At 43.1% G+C, this 20,052-nt stretch overlaps 1 protein-coding gene across 2 annotated transcripts in view; it reads left to right on the forward strand.

Annotated features, from left to right (window-relative positions):
- NOL4 (nucleolar protein 4) overlaps positions 1 to 20,052 on the forward strand; it is a 275,179-nt gene that overhangs the window by 239,082 nt on the left and 16,045 nt on the right. For both annotated transcript variants that reach the window (XM_074985807.1, XM_074985808.1), the window contains one exon: positions 19,269 to 19,449. In XM_074985807.1, the coding sequence (XP_074841908.1) occupies positions 19,269 to 19,449 (181 nt within the window). The remainder of the gene's footprint in view (positions 1 to 19,268; positions 19,450 to 20,052) is intronic.

A 20,052-nucleotide genomic window follows, 5' to 3' on the forward strand; every position in this document is an offset into this window, starting at 1 on the left:
ATTTGAAGATCCCATGTTTTATGCTGTACAGAGTAATAAATGAAAGATAAATTGGCAAAAGCATGGAGACTAATAAAACAAACTCTGCACTCCTCTCTCTCCCATTCCAGATTTTGGCAAAATAGACACACCTCTATGGATCTAAATGCTCTAGATGATGATGCATTGGTAAAGAATTCTGCTTCATATAATAATTTTAACAGTATCGCTTTTAGCAGATAGAGGAATAGAAGTAGATGACTAGTAGGTTTCTGACAAAGCAATTATGGCCTAGCCACATATGCTGGGAGGTGACCTGACATTTGCCTCTGGATAGTTGTCATAGCAGCAGCCTGAATAGAGCAGCTTGATACGAGTGCATGCCGCAGAGTGGATGGAAGTTCTGCACGAATGCAATACATCTGAATGTTAGTAAAAGTGCACACTTACTGCCACTTAATTTAAGCCTTTGGTACTGTGTTGCATTCCGTTTGTCTAATTCCTAAATGTTCACTTTTAAATCGATGCAGGTTTGCTAGATTATGTTAATGATCTACCCACAGCCAATTTGTGCAGCCGTCTCCCTAGGACGCTCCATGGTAAAAAAGGGGTTGATGCTTGGGGAAGACTCTTCAGGTACAGTTTTGTTAACAAAAGAGATCTTCAGCTGTTCCTAACTAGGAGCAAGACAATATTGTTAAGAAAGGAAGAAATTATCTTTGGACAAATTATAGATAATTGCAAAACTGTTTTGGAAGAAATTAATTTATATGGCAATGAGGGAGTGGAAGATTCTAGTACTATTCTATCTAACCCTGTGTGCTTGAGGATTAAGAATGTGAATCTCAACACTGCCATTAATGTATATGTTCTAAACTTGGCTGTGAGAAGTTATCTCCCTGATTACAGTTCAGAGAGTAAGAAAGAGAATTAGGTGAATATACAGTTTTCTGTCCTGATACATGTGCACTACTGCTCCTGAAAATAAGCAAGAAACAAACTTCAGTGTTCCTAGAGGTCTCTTTTATTGTATTTTTATATTCCACATTTCTGTAGCAAGGGCAGACACGGGCAGCATGGCTTTCAGAGAAAGAGAGCACGCAAAAATACCTGTCAGCGAAAGGCTAGATAGTGCCTTTAAGGGAATGCTCATAGCGAAGTATGAGGCTACACTGCCCAATGGTCACACAGGACATATTCCGCCTCAAGAACTCACAAAGCCTCCTAATGCTCCTCAGTATGCATGGAGGACAACATCCCATTATAGGGTGCATATTTTTCCCACTCCTTCTGTGCAGGCTGGTCTGGAAGTATCAGAGTCTTGCCTCCCCCTGGTGTGTGTTGGAGCACCAAGTGCCCCTGGAAAAGCAAAGAGAAAAGACACTGTACTTGACAGCATTGCAGGGAACATAGGGAAGGCTTGTTGAACCATCACTGCAGTGTGTATCTGCATAAGAAATTAGCAGAATCAGGCTCAAAATGTTTTGCATCACAGAATGGAAGTTTTGTTGAGGGTGGAGGTTTTTGAATATAAAAGAAAAATTAGAAACAGTTTGTTGACAAAACTTGACACATCTGCTGGCACCGTTCTACCTCTCCCCAGTCGGGTGTAACACCTCTTGTGACAGTCTTCTGTTGACAAAACAGCTGTGTAGACACTCCAGGGCCCTTTTGTCAACAGACAGGGCTTCCAGTTCACCAGGCAACGCTGTTTGCAGAGCTTCTGGTGAGCCATTCTGTCAATAGAAGGCCGGGCAGTCTGGCTGCTCTCTGTCGACAGAGCAGATTGCTCTCTGAATCTGCTTTTGTGTGGGGACACAATGGCCACATCTACATGAGCAGATTCTGTCGGCAAAACTGGGCTTTTGTTGACAAAAGTTGCCAAATATCTACACTTTTAAAGTGCCCTGTCAAGTGTTTGTTGACAAAACTCAGCTGTTCAGCCGACTCCATTATACCTCTCCCCGATAAGGTATAACGCCTCTGTCGACAATGTTTTGTCAACAGAGTACCCATGTAGACAGTTCTGTCGACAGAGAGGGCTTCCAGTTTCCTGGACAGCCCTGTTTGCAGAGCTTCTGGTCAGCCATTCTGTTGAGAGAGGGCCGGGCGTTCTGGCTGCTCTCTGTCGACAGAGCATCTTGCTCTTTCAATCTGCTTTTGTGTGTAGACGCTGTCAACAGAGGTACTGCCAATGTTTCTCTGTTGACAGTGACCTCTGTTGACAGAGGCTGCCTGTGTAGACGTGGCCAATCTGTCAACCAGAGTTTTGCCAGGAAATCCCTTCCAACAGTGACTTCTGTTGACAGAGGCTTCTCATGTAGACCAAGTCCTAGCTATTTCACCAGTTCAGGACTGGGCTCTTTGTTATTAATAGATGCAGTTAGAATGGTATCTTGGCTATTGCAGACAAAAATATTTCCCAGTTCAAAATGTACTAAATTTAATATATGTATTTGACAGGAATATGCACCAATCATGCAGATAATGCAAACAATGCAAATAATCAGTTGTAAATAATTTCATGCCTTGAACACACAGTGAGGGCTAAGGGAGCGCTCCTAATTTTTTGTTTAAACATGGCTGTTAGTAGATTAAAAAGATTACGGATTCATTTTTAACATGTGCTAATTCCTCTTCAGGGTTGTCCAAAAGGATCTGTCTGCAGCAGAACCTGTACATGCACAGCTGAAACAGAATATTCTTGTTTCTGTAGAGGCACCAAAGAGACAGTGGTGTAATACAACATTTGATGTGGGTTAAAATTAATACACAAACTTATCTGAATCCTTTGGAGCTGAAGGATGAGAGGTGGGCAGACAGGTGAAAGTGGCTTGGGCAATGTCTATAGAGCAGCCCCAGTTCTTGTCTATTCCTCTTTGAAGGCTGGGGCAATGTGAGTAGGTAGCAGCAACAGTAATGTTCTCCACAAAGCCTGAATGAGGATCATGGATTCTTCTTTCCCCGCGAGCCAGTTAAGAAGGAAGCACAGATCTCTGCTAGCCAGAACCAAAAATACAGTTAGGGATTTTCTCTCCCCACCACTCTGGAACATGCAGACATTTCTTCCCCGTCCTTTCATGTGGAGATACAAAATGAAATATGATCTATTTTTTAAACCAGTCCAACCATCCCTTGTCTTGACTAGGTGGAGACTAGTGTCTAAGAGCTTGTTCCTCTGGTGTTTCCTGCCTCTGATCACCTATAAGTATTACAGAGGAAATCCTGCTGCCTGTAGCGTGGCAGGGGAGGCCAGAGGGAGGGAATTAAGTGTTTGAGAGGGAAGCCTTGTCAACACACAAACTTGCGCCACTTTAGTTAAACCGGTTTAGTTAAACGAGTACAAAAACCCATGTGTAGACATGGTTTATTTTGGTTTAGTTGAAGCCAGCACCTAGTCAATGAGAGTTAAACTGAATTAAATCACTCATAAACCAAAATAATTGTCCACATGGGGTTTAACTCCATGTCTGAAAATTCATGTCTTATTGGACACATAGACAAGCCCTGTATCACCAAGTTGCTTATGTGCAGCAGGAGGGGAGATGCATGTAATTCAAACATTGGCCAGATGTTCCCAAACTAAGACTATTTTTTTCAAAGTCAGAATAATCTAAATGTAATATTCTGCGGGGGTGAGAACCAAATACACATCAATGGAGCAGCACTAGCTGCCAGAGGCCAAGTATGGAGCAAGGCACCCTGTGGCCTTCAACTCAGGCAATATGCCAGAAGAATCCTTCTCCAGAATTAAGAATTTAGAGGCACTAATCTTTATACAGTGCACCAAGTCACTGCTTGTTACGTATGATATTTTTATTAACCTCCTTCTTTACTGACTCCTCAAATTAAACAAATCAGAATCTGCACTTTCCTAAGGTCAGTCAAAAGTTGTTTCTTTGTTTTTCTTGTTTATGCATTCTACTTTGAAAGGTCATTGAGACTCTATAAGAGAATGAGGGTCATACTCCAAGAACAGCTCCTGTTTATCTATTGTCTCTTGTTTTCAAATATGAAGATCCTACTGTAGCAAAGATAATGATTTTGGAACTTGGCTCACACACTGCACAGTAACAGGTCAAAGTGAAATTTATAACAGGAGAAATTTCCTTTCCCCTAGGGCCATATTTCCCTTTCCAGTAAATGTTTTTATTTAAAGTGTCCAGAATGTATGCATTTGCTTCTAAGACTTTTTTGCTTTAAACCATAAAAGTCAGGTTATACTGGAGGCAGTGTATGAAAGCAGACAGTGCACATCAAACGTATGCAAGGAATTTTACTTTTGTTGTGTTTACTGGTCAAATTTAACAAGGCAGGCTTGAAATAAAGGAACTGCATATCAAACACCCATAATGGAATAAAAGGCAAAACACTTCCGTATCTATGATTCACTGTTCACAAAAATAATGTTTAAACTTTGGCTATTAAAAGCTCTCCAACTGGCTTCTCACTCTGCAGAGAATTTCGTTCCATTTAACTTGATGGGAAAAAAATGGAAATTGCTAAATGCAAAATGTACAGTGTATGTGCACACTATGTAAGTAGCAGTTTTTCTTAAATTATTTCATTTAGTCTTTTTTACTTGTAAATCCATACAGTAAATACCTGAGCCTGTGTCTGAAGTCAGGCAGTAAGCATTAAATGCACCCTGAAAAGTGCCCACGAAAGCTTATGCTCCAAAATATCAGTTAGTCTATAAGGTGCCACAAGACTTCTTGTTATCCTGAAAAGTGCTTGCTCACTTTTTATTTTTTTCCCTGTCAGGAGGAGTAGGTTGATAAAGACAGCTATCAATCACTCCATACTAGAATTCACCCGTGAGGGAGACAATTTATGTAAGCTGTTCAGTAGTCAAACTCCTGCAAGTCCTTTTTTTTCTTCTAAAGAAAGAATTCTCTAACATATATACATTTTTATTTAGTTAAAATCAAGAAAATTCAACCAGGATCAGACTCAATCTTTCTGGCAGTCTTGGTGACTTCTGATTCTAAAACAGAAAACCTTCATTCAAAATCTAATTTTTAATAGCATAATCTGCATATTCCAGCACATGTAATCCAAAGGTTAGAACAGGATAAAGCTCAAGAAGATGCCACATGTAATTCTGCCCCATAGTGTTTCAACAGATTTCTTTTGTTTACCAAGCCTCAGATCTGGTAGATGTAGAGCAAACTGCTAGGTGTCAAGGCAAAGTGCTATCAGCGGTGGAAGTGATAGGGGCAGGAAGGAGTTTACCTGTGATAACCCTGATAATAGTGCAATCATCAAATCTGCAACACTGACACAAGCAGCACTCCAAGAGTCCCACACAGTTCCCCCAAATTATCCCTAATTAATCTGCCACCACTGAAATGTCTATTTTTTTATTTTTGGCACTCCATCTGCAACAGAACTGTTGGCTTCAATGAAGCTATGCTAACCTACAGCAGTTGAAAACCTAGCCCATTGTGGCCACTGCAAAATGTACATATGTTAGATTAAAAAAGAGGTGGTTGGTTTAACTAGGATTGCTAAAATGAGATATTTTAATTTTCAAATGTGCATATATCATGCTCAGAGGGTGCTGCGCAGCAAAACTTGTGATGCATGAGAACAGTAAACCAAGAAAGGAGGAATTTGTCCTGCTTTGCATCATCACAATTCTTCAATAAATGCTGTCATTGTCAGCAGTGTATGATTCATCTGATCCATTACCTCAAGGCAAAACCATTCACAAGTTGAGGAAAGATGGCATTGTTTCCAGGGGTTTCAGTTTGCTTTTCTCTTAAAGAAGAGCCAGATATTTCAAAGTCATTCATTCGCACTATCCATAAATTGGAAAATAGCAAAAATGATCATCATCCTGCTTCTGCAAGTAGTTGTCCATTGTAGACAAGCTGGGTTCCAGAGATCCTTAGAGGTTTCACCAAACCACACAATTCTCTCCTCAGCAGAATCCTAACTCCCTCTCCACAAATCCTTTGCTGGGTGTTCATTTATTCTCTCAGATTGACATTTACTTTTATTTTTATGAGAGAGTCCTGGAAGCTGGAATTCTTTATTCAGTGCCTTGCTTCTATTATATATTTAATTTAAAGACTCTGTTAGGGCTCATCTGTTCTCATATTCCCTTGCTTCCAAGTCAGCTTGGGCTCTGAACTCTGTGGAGACAACTTCCCCTCCAGCTGCTCACCTCTGGTAGGCTGGAAGAGTAAGTGCACATCGGCAGAGAAGAATGCATGCAGCCTTTCTTTGCACAAGAAATGTTGCTCACTGTGTGAAGTCAACATGGCAAACTTATATGAGGATCCTGGAAGGACACTCCCACCAAACCAGCAACTAAATCTTGAATTTCTCATGAGCCCTGGGGAAGGCCCCATGCATTGTTGCGTTGCCTCTGGGTCTTCCCAGGAAGGTGACTGTGACTCAGAATCACAGCCTGCTCCCCTATCTCCTTGTAACTCTTCAGGGGCAGTTTCATGCAGGAGGCCTATACCCAGAGTAGCATCCCTCCCCAACACAACAGCTAGACTAACTAGTCCACTGATGGTGGGCCAAGGCTCCACTTACTGCCTGCCTGATTCTGTCCAGCTGTGTAGCAGGGACATAGCAGCTGTGGAGACTGCTCTCCTCAAAGCACTGCAACCCTTCAGCTACTGCTTTAGTTTGAATGCACGAGTTTCTTCATACTGAATACTGAAGCAGTGATCACAGTAGGTACATTACAAAAAGTCTGTGCCCGTTTTAATCACTCCACAAAACCCCAAAGAGGCTTCAGCCTGAATGAATATGCAAACCAGACGGAATTCTACCTCCTACTTGACTGAAGAGTTAATCAGAAAATAGAAATCTTTGGACATCTCATTTAAAATGACATCAGGGAGGCATTGTTTTTCATTCTGCTCAATGTGCCATGCTGGAACACCTGCTGGAAACCATTTGCAGCTGCTGCCAAAGACATCAGCGCTGAAACCATTAATTAGTTAAGTTATCCACTTCGTCCACATGTTCAAAACTTTAAGGCAAAGGCAGACTTCAGCCATGTTCCTGCATAGAGTCTCCCCTTTTTTTGCATAACACAACCCTCTCCCCAAACAATTTGGCAAGGCTAGTTGTCTCAGCTCAGAGCTAAAATAGCAGGGGCTGCAACATTATGTGGATTAATTTGCAAAGCAGCTGCTGCCATTGTACCTGGCTCAAGCATCTGTCTTTAGTTTCCCCCTTTGTGAGTATTAAATTCAACCACTTGTTTTAAACTGAAAGACTTTTGTATCTCTTTGTCCATTGGTGAAAAAAGATCAAGTCATGGGTAAAGCAAATATACTAACTCACTTTTTCTAGACACTCATTAAAGAATGGCAGACTTCTCCCAGAACCTATAGAAACTCATAGGCTTCGCATTTCTTTTTTTAATTTGAAGAGGAATCGGTCCTGCTTTTTAAAAGAAAAAAAAATTCTCCTTCTCTAGTAGCTTGCTTCTGGAGTTATTCACACCTTGGCCTCCGGGTTTTATTAGTGAAAGTGAAATGTCAAAAGAGGACAGTGTATGTTGTTCTCCTATTATTAAAGTGGATAAAGAACTTTGCTGAAGCTGCCGTTGACATGAAAGATTATCCTTTGCTGTACTGTTGCTCAAACAAAACCATTTAATCAACACACGCTGCTATGATTGCTTTGATCTGATGTCCAGTGCTGTTTCTGAAATTTTCTCAGTCTGTGAGTGAAGTAGCAGTGACCAAAGAACAAGACTGAAATACTGCAGTATAAAAGCATTGATATTTTATTTAATGTCACGTTAACCATTTCAGTCTAGAATTATAGTTTGATCAGAAATGAAGAAGAATGAGGTCGTTTTTCTTCTCTCCTACATATGGTACATTTTTATTTTGATCTTCCTAATCTTTTCAATTGCAATCCTCTGCTTTCATATCATATGAAATGTTGGCATCTATTAATTTGATAGTGGATGGTGAAAATGATGATGTGGGCTGTTTTAGTATCCATACTCTGAAAGCTGAAGGAACCTGCTGCTCTTCTAAACTGAAACTGTGGAGCGACGCATTCTGATCTTTGTACTCTGGATACATACCTCACTTAAAAACAACTTGGTTACAAAACCAGACAGAAGAGCGCAAAAAAAAGCAGTGGGCACTATTACGGAGCTATTGCCTACTTTCTTATTTTGTCCATATAATTATAAAATAAAACAATTGGATTATAAATGTTGTACTTGTATTTCACTGTATAGTGTATATCAAGCAGTATAAACAAGTCATTGCCTATGAAAATTTAGTGTGTGCTGACTTTGCAAGTATTTTCCATGTAACCTTTGTAAAACTAAACAAATATCTAGATGAATTGATATAAGCTCTTGTAGATGTCTGTATAGTCCTGAGAATCACTGGTCTAGACAAGCAGGTGTCTGTTCCCAAGTGGGTGACGCATTCCCTTCCCTTCCTCCAACCAGGTGCAACAATGATTGTAACCACAGAGGCATTTCTGTTGGGTTGGCATGGAGGGCACTTTGACTCAGTGACAGCATAAGGCAAATGATCACCTCTGAAGACCACACTCCATGTGAACCACCCGGAGCTCAGAGTGGTTAGAAATGCCTGCTATCATTTCCTTCCTCTCATCAGACACAAATCTGTCAATCATGACAGAGACCATGGCTTGCACGTTTTATATGAATCTGCAAGGAAGGGACATGATCCCCTTCTCTCTGCACTGAAGCAATAAAGTTGTTGAACTGCTGCATAAATAATCACATAAAGAGCTCAGCAATGTATCTGCCCAGCATACAGAATGTCATGGCCAACTCAGTCTGCAGGTGCTTCTTTGAAGAATACAGCTGGGATTTGGATTCTTGGGTTCTGTACAGAATCCTTCAGACTTGGGGGTTTCCAGAAATAGACCTTTTCCCTACAACAGAGATCAAAAAGTGCCTCCATTTTTGCTCATGGGGAGGTCACAGTTCACTGGGGGATGCCTTCCTCCAGCCTTGGCTGGATGTAGTGTTTTGTGCCTTGCCTCTGATGCCTCTCACTCACAAGAGATGAGCAAGATCAAGCAAAGCAATGCTGTGACACGGTCATACTAATAGCTCTGATGTGGTCAGGGTGAGGCTTTTTCCCTTACCTTTTCCACCAGGCTCTCCGTCCTCTGATAGATCTTCCAACCATCCCTCAGGTCCTCTCACAGGACACCTTATGCATCCCAATTTGGGCATTCTTTGCCTCAAGGTTTCTGGGTGCAGGGCTAGAGTCATCCTGTTCTGTGAAAATACAACATATACTATTAAATAGTGGAAAAGTTTCTACCACAACTAATTAACTTAGGAATGAAAAAGATTCACCCACTGGTATGAACTCCACAGTGCTGCTCCTGAATCTGCCCTGATTCCTCTAATTCTGGAATGTCTCCCGATTCCATTTAAGTTCACTTGGCACCCCGACAGATCTTCATAAAAGGCTTCTCCCTGTTTGTTCACACCCACAACTGCAAGATATATTAAAAGTTTGTCAAATCTCTTCCCACAGATAAAGGTTCCTATTCCTGCTTGGAACCTGAATTTCATTCTCAAAAGCTTCACAAAGTTCTTGTGTCAACCAATGGCCACCTGCTCCCTATTACATTAAAAAATAAAAAAAGCAGCTTTCCTAGCAGTGATTACCTCTGGCCACAGACTCGAAGAGATGGGGCTACTGGCAAATTCCCCTTTCAAAACATTTCACAAGAATAAGGTGTCCTGGTGGCATCCCAGGATTCTCCCTAAATAGACTCCTGACATTCAACTATATTATACACCTGCTTGTATTCTTCCCAAAACTGCATACATCCAAATGGAGACCATTGTGCACACTCGAGATGTCAAGAGGGGGATATCCTTCTGTGTGGTTGTAACTAGACCATCTCATAAACCCAGTAAGCTATTTTGGATTGCATGCAGATCTAGGGTTCCATCCCTTCTACCCAGAGACTTTCAATGGATTTCTGAATGCAGAATAGATTGCCATCAGGCTGTCGACATTCCACTTTCTGTCAGCATTTTGGCATGCTTGACTAGATCCCACTGTACATCGATGGGTCTGCTTAAAAATGTTCCAATTCCAGAAATCTGTAAGGCCACCAAACAGCCTTCATTACATATCTTCTCTAGATGCTAAACCTTGTTGGAAGTCTCCAGGTGAGATGCTTCCATGCAGTTATTTCTTCTGGGATGGACTCCATTCTGTAGCTGCACCTTCCACCTGCAGCTCCTACTCAGGAGTCACCCAGAGTGTACTATCCACAGGGACATAAAGAAGAGGTTACTCACCTTATGTGATAACTGTAGTTCTTTGAGAAGTCTGTCTCTTTGAGTGCTCTACCACCCACCTTCCTTCTGCTCTGCTTTGAACTCTTCTGCGACTCAGTGATGCAGAATGAAATGAAGTGGCAGTTGTCCACCCAGCCTCTTATTACCCAGTGCAGAGCATGAAGATGCCAACAGCTCATGTGCAGGCTGAACAGACACCACTAATGGAAATCTCCTATCCAGTGCATATGGGCTGCACATACCCCAAAACTGGAGCCCCAGTGGGGACACACACATCTTGAAGAACCACAGTTACTCTGACATACTTGGTCTCCAGACATTCAGTTTCCAGAGGGAAATTCTGCACAAGTTTCAGCCAGAAATAAACTTTATGGTTGAATTGTTATCACCTTGACATAGAAGTGGAAACATTTATGAGACTTCCTGTGGAGTCATGAAAGCGTTGTACAATACTAAAAATAGGCCACACAAATACAAAATAAGCCATCTTCCTTTGTATGTAGGAGCAAAGGGCAACCTGCCTAGCAAGTGGGTCACATGAGTGGCCCTCCTTCATCTCAGTGTGCCACAAGACTGTCATAAGCAAGACTGTCTCCTGAGATAGGGTAGCGTTGTGACCTGTGTTTGTGTACCTACAATTTGTGGTTGTGCTGGTTGAACCATAGCTGTGCTTTGTTTGGATGCAGAGAGAGCACATGGCTCTCATAGTCTGTGTTGTGTGCAGTCAGCACACATCTCTCTTCCTGTGCCTTTGCTTTACATGCATGTCGCTTTAGTAGTACACGTAGGAAAAACATCCGTGGATAGATACCAGCAAAATTTGGCAACCCTGTATGTGGGCAATAGTAAACAAATAGTAAACAACGTGTCTGTTCCCCCAGTACAAATTGTAAACATAATAGTTCCACTGATGTCAGTAGAATTAAGGCTAACTTATTCCAGCTGAGGATCTGGCACCCCACTCTTAAAAATTGTCATTTTAAAGGAATATAAAAATTAATACTTTAAATTTACCCCAGGCAAACAGTCCACACAAGGCCTATTCTTGAGTCCTCCATTGAGCTTCACTCTGTACACATTGTATGCCTGTATTTATTTGGTTCAGGCCTCTTAGGAGGGTAAATGCATCTTTGTCTTATTTAGTGGTTAGTGATCCCAGAGCAAACATTGTTAATGGGGTTTAATGAAGTGGGAACCAAAACTAGAGCCAAACAAAATCACATCTGTGCTCTCTTCAGAAATAAAATTTCCATCACTGCTGATCACACTAAATCAACAACTTTATTCAAATTAAAACAATAAGTGTGGTTTGCCTGAGTCATATTCTGATGTCTGTGCTTCCAGGTTTTTTGTTCATAACATTCAAACCCAGGAGAATTAATTTGATGTGATAAACCTAATGAAAAGTACAGTAGTGTATACACACACAGAGCTGTTAGCAATGCATATTACTAAAATTACTTCACAAGTGCCATTGGAAGGGCCTATTTTTGATTGCTTATAAGTTTTACCCATTTGGGCTGAATGCTTCTATGCCTGATTTTAATTTTAACCAAAATTATTCATGTGGTTTCAAGAACAAAGCTAAGGAAATAGATTGCCCATGTCAAAAAATTCTGATGACCTTTCCTTTGCAAAGCTCTAGCATTTCCATGCTTCAGATTTGGCAGGGTTATGTGCCAGAGATAAGCTTTCTGCTGTCCTCATGAAAATCCACCTTGGACAAATTGTAAACCAAGGACAGAGAACCTTTTTTGGGCCAGGGTTCACTGACTTACAGACAAAAAGCAGTCAGGGACCACACACAGGTGGAAAAAACAAACCTTAATTAACCTAGCCCCAAGTGAGAAGCAGAAGAAAAAACCTCAGAGACATAGCCCCCCAGTTCAGGAGCAGGAAAAAAAAGAGAAACACTCACTTCACTCCCCTTACACTCCAACCCCATTGAGAAGGTGCTAAGACTGAGGGCTTACCCCCAGGGCTGTATTAACTCTTCTAGCAGCCCAGGTGTAGCAGATTTTGTGGGCTAGGCTCTGGCGTGGGGCCAAAAATAAGGCATTCATTGTGCAGGAGCGAAGTGCCTGGAAGCAGGGTCAGGGTGGGGTAGGGGGCAGGAACAGAATGCGGGTGTGGGGTCTGGGCAGGAGGCAGGGTGCAGGAGCAGGCTGGAGGTGGGACTGTGGGGTCTGGGTGGGAGGTAGGGTTCAGGAATGGGCTGCGGGGTCTGGGCAGGAGGTAAAGTACAGAAGTGGGGTGAAGGTGAGGGGTCTGGGTGGGAGGGGGAAGCAGATTGAGGCGCCTACCTGGCACAGCTCCCAGGAACACAGATGGCTCCACACTACCCTGTGCTTGCGATCACACCCCTCTCGCCCCGCACACATACACACACAACCCCTCACATTGGCCATTGTTCCAGGACAGAGGAAGCAATGCAGGGTGGAGCCTGCAAGTGAGTATAGTGACAGAGCTTCCCTGTGTGGCTGTTCCCCCAGCCAAGGGGGAGGGGAATGGCAGTGAACAGAGGCACTTCTTCCACCCACCAGGCAGTGCCCACAGGCCGGATACCACCCACAGTTTGCCTTGCTCCAGCCTGCGAGGCGCGGTGCCTCCCCTCGTGGCTGGAGTGGCAGCACCAACTCACCCCACTGTGGGGTGGGGAGGAAGCTCCAAGCCTCGCAGGCTGGATCAAGACAAATCAGCCAAAGGTTCCCCCCGCCCTGTAGAATGTAAACCTCTGCAAAATGGGACTTCACACAGCTCAGTAAAGGCTGAGAATTTAGCAGCTACGTTCCTCAAAAGCTCTGGGCTCAGGAATACCTCAGCTACAGTTGCAGCTCTGGGCTTCTGTGGGCCATGCCACGTTGGCTCAAGGTCTAAGTGCCTGACTGGAGAGAAGGAAGCCCGTCTCTCCTGTGTTCTTGGTGACGTAATTGCCACCACCCCTGTTGGACATAGGCAAGGTGGAGCGTACAGCTGACTGATTCTAGAGAGAAAAGATCATACATTAATAATCAGGGAACCAGGTGGGATCACCAAACAGATGACCCCAGTGCCCACTAGTCCTCAAGGGCATCTCAGTCAGTTGACTCTGCCTAAAATTTTTTTTCTGATTTGTCAACCGTGATTACTATTTTTGGTTCTCTGTGCCTTAAATATTGAGTCTGTTCGGGTGTGGCTATGGTCTGAAGAAGTGGGTCTGTCCCATGGAAGCTCACCTAATAAATTATTTTGTTAGTCTTTAAAATGCTTCCTGACTGTTTTTTTGTTTTGGTAGCATATAGACTAGCACGGCTTTCTCTCTGTTACTGTGCCTAAAAGAAGTCTACTTAGAAGTATGACTTCACTAAGGGTTGGAGATAAGCCCCAGTATTGCAGTGCATCTCTCTCCAGCTTTCTCTTCCTGGAGTGATGGAACATATAATGTGCCATATAATAGTGAGTATTCTGAAAAATCAAGTCCTAAATGTCTCAAGCTGGGCACCCAATGTCATTGGGTACTTTTGACTCCTCTGTGCTTCAGTTCCCCATCTGTAAAACACAGGTAATAGCATCTCATCTCACAGGGAGAGTTGTGAAAATAAATTCACTAGTATTTGTGCAACCTTTAGATACTCAAGGCCATAGAAAAGCCTCTGAGAAAATTAATAATTCCATCATCAGAGCAGGGTTTGAAGAGTGTGCATTAAACAAGGCTCAGAGCCATACACTGAATACTAAGGAGAAAAAATATACAGAATAGGTACTTATTGAATGAACACAACCCATTCTGTGAACTGAAAGAAGCAGGAACCCTTTGTAAATAGTATATGATCATGTAATTGAAGATTATATTGTTATGCATATGGACAAGGGAACTGAGTTAAGGTTGCAAACCTACATAACTAGAGTATTGTGAATATTTATCAGCTAAATATTGTGATTTATTTTTATTTTAATTCATATTCAAAATACATGGAAATAAATAAATACTTTTGCAAATGGGAAAAAATAAAAGGTTACATAGAAAGGCTAAAAAAGTTAGTATGCATGAAAGCTTGTGCGTTTTTTTTTTAGTTTGAACAATTTGTGTTTGTCAGCTTAAAGGAAAAAATGAGATCACATGCAAATATAAGCTCCACAGCTTCTGTCTCTGTTTGAACACTAATCTGCATTTAGGTACTTATAAGCTCAACTTGGTGTTTTAAAAAAAGTGTTTATTGGAAAGAACAACAAGCTATCCATGAATAAAAGTTTAACATATTCAAATAGAACACATCAGCCGCGTCTACACGTGCCAGCTACTTCGAAGTAGCCGCGCCAACTTCGAAATAGCGCCCGCCATGTCTACACGTGGCGAGTGCTATTTCGAAGTTGAAATCGACGTAAGGCGGCGAGACGTCGAAGTCGCTATCCCCAACAGGAGATGGGAATAGCGCCCTACTTCGACATTGACGTCGAAGTTGGGCACGTGTAGACGATCCGCATCCCGCAACATCGAAATAGCGGGGTCCGCCATGGTGGCCATCAGCTGAGGGGTTGAGAGACGCTCTCTCCAGCCCCTGCAGGGCTCTATGGTCACCGTGTGCAGCAGCCCTTAGCCCAGGGCTTCTGGCTGCTGCTGCTGCAGCTGGGGATCCATGCTGCATGCACAGGGTCTGCAACCAGTTGTTGGCTCTGTGGATCTTGTGCTGTTTAGTGCAAGTGTGTCTGGGAGGGGCCCTTTAAGGGAGCGGCTAGCAGTTGCCCGGGAAGTGCTAGTCCGCCCTGTGACCCTGTCTGCAGCTGTTCCTGGCACCCTTATTTCGATGTGGGCCGCTTTGGCGTGTAGACGCTCCCCTGCAGCGCCTACTTCGATGTGGTGCTGCCCAACATCGATGTTGAACGTCGACGGCACCAGCCCTGGAGAATGTGTAGACGCTATTCATCGAAATAGCTTATTTCGATTTCGCTACATCGAAATAAGCTATTTCAATGTAGCATACACATGTAGACGTAGCTATCAACTGATATGAGACAGAACTTATATGTCCTTTCCCCCCTGCCATCTTTTCTAGTTTTGGCTGGGAAAAGATTCTCTTTGACTCTATGGCCATCTCTACATGAGCCCCAAACTTCGAAATGGCCACGCAAATGGCCATTTCTAAGTTTACTAATGAAGCGCTGAAATGCATATTCAGTGCTTCATTAGCATGCGGGCGGCCGCGGCACTTCGAAATTGACACGTTTTGCCGCCACGTGTCTCGTCCCAACAGGGCTCCTTTTCGAAAGGACCCCCCCTACTTCAAAGTCCCCTTATTCCCATGAGCTGATGGGAATAAGGGGACTTCGAAGTAGGCAGGATCCTTTCGAAAAGGAGCCCCGTCGGGATGAGACGCGCAGCTGCAAGGCGCGTCAATTTTGAAGTGCCGCTGCCGCCCTCATGCTAATGAAGTGCTGAATATGCATTTCAGCGCTTCATTAGTAAACTTTGAAATGGCCATTTGTGTGGCCATTTCGAAGTTTGGGGCTCATGTAGACGTAGCCTATGACAGTTAAAAAGCTAAAAGTCATGAAATTATACATTTACCAGCCTACTGGGCCATTCATTGTACAAAAAGTAGTAAATTCAACCCATTTTGACATCTTGTTTTTTTCTTTTGCGTTAGCATTTTGTAGATTTTGATAGGAAAACTTTAAGAATTTGTCTAAAGCCAATCTTATGTTTTAGGTGTGCAGAGGGAACAAATGTGTAAGAGGATATAAAGGATTATTAGAAACACACAGTCTTAATGGTGTGTGTTAATTTAATCCCATAAGGAATACTGATCATGTGCTATTTCACTGAGCAAGGTGAGGATAAATGGCTGTTGTACATTAGAGCTGCACCAATGTAGGAAGCATAAAATCTCCTACCACACAGTGGCAAGCTGGGGGATTTGCATGAAGCTATTGTACCACAGTTACAACAAATGAACTGTAGTAGCAGTTATGCCTCTTGCCCACCCCATACACAGTTTTTTGGCTAGCCCAAGTGCAGTCAGTCATCAGTCTATCTATCTGCCAGCGTTAGGGTTTTATCCTATTGCCTATCAATGTAGTGTCTGAACATCTTTCCTAGAAAATCAACAGCAACAGTGAAGTCCCTAGAGGACTTTATAGATTCTTTTTCTCTTGTTCCTTTTGGGGGTCAAAGCTAAGTTTGGTTTAGCATTGTGAGGGGCTACTTTAATAGATCATTAATTTCTTGTTATTGACGTGGTTGCTCGGTGTTGTGTGGCCAAATGGGGTGTCAGTGTAGCGACAGCGAAAAATCTGCAGGTTCTCTCTCCTCTGGCCTATGGTACAAGCTGCAGTGGAGCAGTGCTCTGGGTACCTCTGCGCTGCAGCAGGAAACATGCGTCCCAGCTTAGATAGACTTGTGTTAACTCTGCTTGAGCTAGTGCACTAAAGTAGCAGCGCAAACCTACCCAGACTCCAGCCTGCCATCTGCGCTACTCCTGAGTACACTGACATTGGCAGAGCCTCTGCTGAAGCAGACTTGTGAGTGTCTACCCAAACTGGGTCTGGGAAGCATACGCCCAGCTGTAGGCCCAGCTGTAGTGTGGACATACAAGTTGCAGAGTCTCTCTACAACTTATCCTGCCGGCCTGTCTCATGCAGCAGGGCCATGGCAGTTCTGCTTCCCTTCAGATCAAAGATATTCATAGGTACCCCCTCCCCCCATAGCCAGGCACCCCCAGCCCCCCACCAACCCCCCCAGCACTAAGTCAATACCTATGTGATTGGTCGGGGTTACGTTTAGCCCTTATTGCTGGGTGGGTGGGTTTTTTTTCTTTTATGCTAGTCTCCAGATGCTTGGAATTTAAAATGCAAGTTTTGTCTAATGTACATTTTATAGCTAATGTACCTTTTTCAAATGCCCTACTCTTTAATGGTTACTTAGTCACATCTATGGTTAGCAAATATGTATGTGCCTACTACCTTAAGAAAAAATTCTCCTTCATTGCACACATAGGCTCATACGTAAAATGTATTTCTTGTGATAAATGCTATGGTAATGATCATACTGAGTGCTTGCTTAATCCCCTAGTTACAAAGCACGTAAGTAACTTATTTCTCAGTGTGAATTGTGCCAGAAAGGCATTTATGGTCTGCTCTGATCTAACCCATATCTCCGAGCAGCTCCTGGAGAATATGCTCAGGTCTAGGTACCTGTTTTGCCAAATGGAAAGGGAAATGCTTTTAGAAGGAGGTGATCTCATTTATTTTCAAAATGGTGAAGATCTTGAACATGAGACTGATGAACATAAGAATTTTGGTTGTGGTTGTCGAAGCAGACAGGAACACAATCGGTTTTAGTATTGTTCTAAATTGTTAGTTTTAGTCTGTTCTGATATGTTGGGTCAAATAATAGGACAAAAATCTTTTATGTTGTTAGTAAATTACATACAGCTCTATTACTCTGTTTTAAAAATATACATGCCTGTGTAAAAGGAATTTGCAGCTGCCATCTGCTTTCATGAACATCCTGGCTATGGCTACAGTACAGTGATCTTTCAAAAGAAGTCCTTCCAGGTGATCTCTTCCAAAAGAGCTTCTTTCCAAAGAGTGCGTCCACGCCCAAAAATCAGATCAAAAGAGTGATCTGCTCTTTCGAAAGAGAGCGTTCACACAGCCCCTGCTCTTTCAAAAGAACAAGCCAGGGATTGACAAATCAGGCCCCGTGAGGGCTGCTCTTTTGAAAAAAAGGGCCCGTGGAGCATCCACACACATTTTCTTTAGAAAGAAGCTTTCAAAAGAAGGCGCTATTCCTGAAAGCAGAGTGGAAGAGTGTTTTGGAAAGGAGCACCACATTCTTTTGATTTAATTTTGAAACAACGCTTTTTGTGTGTAGATGCCCCGGTGGATATTTCGAAGGAGCCTCCTTCTTTTGGAAAATACACCAGGGTCGCAACATTCGCACGGGTTTGGTGTTAAGAACCCTCGCAAATGTTGAATTTCACGAATAGCATTTTGCAAATATCTTTTTACCCCATTTTACCCTGGCAGGGGAAAGAGGAAGTCAGTGGCCTCCCAGGCAACTCTGGGCAGCAGCAGAGAGAGACGGAGACCAGGTGTGGGTCCGTGGGGAGCTGGTCAGTGGCCCTGCCATGCCCCTGGCTAGAGGCTCCCCTGTCAGAGCCGTGGGGAAGCAGCCACTGGCAGTCCTCCATAGGAGCCCCAGCGAAGCAGCAGCCACCAGCGCTTCTGGCCCCAGAGTCCCAGGGAAGTGGCAGCTGCCAGCATCCCCTGCCCAGAGCCCCAGGGAAGCGGCGGCCACCGGCACTCACCACCTTGAGCCCTGGGGAAGTGGCAGCCACCCGTGCTCCCTACCCAGAGCCCTAGAGAAATGGCAGCCCCCATCATTCCCCACCCAGAGCCCCGGGGAAGTGGCAGCCACTCTCAAATAATTGAATTCACGAGTGTTTCACTCGCAAATGTCGCAACCTTGCAGTATTTTGAAAGAACTTGCTAGTATAGGTACAGCCCCTAAGATTAGTGCAAATGTAGGAGAATTGTGGTTATAATGTGACAATGTGAGAGACAGTCTGACCACTGCTCCTTTCAGGTTCATTCACACCCTATGCGTCGTTAGTAGTGAGTAAGCATAGGTTATTGGAAAATAGTACCCTTTTGTTTTGTTTATTTTGATTTAGAGTTTTGTTTTTCTAGAGATAGTATCTTTTTTGATCAGGGACTGTGTCTTCCTCACTGCTGGGATACTGCCGGGCACATTGTGGTTTTCTAGTAAAATGTAAATAAATAATTAGTAATAGTGTCTGTAAGAAATCTGTGTCTGTGGTTATTCTCACGATTTCTGTTCAGTTGATCAACTATGGGTTGAAAACATACATGTGCTTGTTTCTTGTTAATTACAGTGTTGTCAAAGTAGTATTTGGGGAGCTTTAAATAATAATAAACTAGCCCCTTTCATTCTAGGTGAACTGTAGCAATGATTTGAAACCTTATAATGAAACCTGGTTTGTTTTGGCAGGATGAAGCTGCTCCAGCTGACAAACAATATAAACAAGAGCCGGGCCAGGTCACTTACTCAACATCAGCAGTTTCCAGCACTCAGGAGGTGTTGTACATCAATGGTAATGGGACCTACAGTTACCATAGTTACAGAGGGTTAGGAAGTGGGCTGCTAAATCTCAGCGATGCTTCTAGCAGTGGTGAGTTTCCTTACCAATGTATTTGTATGTGTGTTGGGGGGGTGCATTTCGCTCCCACAATACTGAAAACTAATTGAGAGGGTACGGTAGCTATGGGCATACATCCGGTACATGATTAGGAGCTTGGTCTTGCTAACTGCTGGGCATACTGCTTAGTGCAGTGTTTAGGCCCCCTGTGGCTTAGACAGGGCTCTTCACAACAGGGCTGCATCAAGCCTGAAGTGCTTAAGAAAGCTGAACACACTATTGGGTCAGATCCTCCACTGACTGAAATCGGCAAAGCTGCATGAAGCCCTGGTCTGTTGTTGCGTCTGGTTTTAAGGAGAGCACAAAAGGTGGCTATTAGCTAGCATTCTTCTGATTAGTGCTTGAAAATTTAAATGAATTTGGACCAGTTTCTCAGTTTATGTAAGTCTACATAGCTCCACAGACTTCACTGACTTCGCTGATTTACCTGGAGTTGAGGATCAGACATGACGTGTTAAAAGGAAAGGTTGAGTTCTTATTTATGCAGAGCCAAAAATGATGTAGGTAATTTTTTGTCACCATGAGGAAGGACTAGCTCAGTGGTTATTGCAATGCCCTTGTAACTCCAGGGTTGCA

Source organism: Carettochelys insculpta, chromosome 2 (genome assembly GCF_033958435.1).
Source record: "Carettochelys insculpta isolate YL-2023 chromosome 2, ASM3395843v1, whole genome shotgun sequence".
NCBI classification, from domain to species: domain Eukaryota; kingdom Metazoa; phylum Chordata; order Testudines; family Carettochelyidae; genus Carettochelys; species Carettochelys insculpta.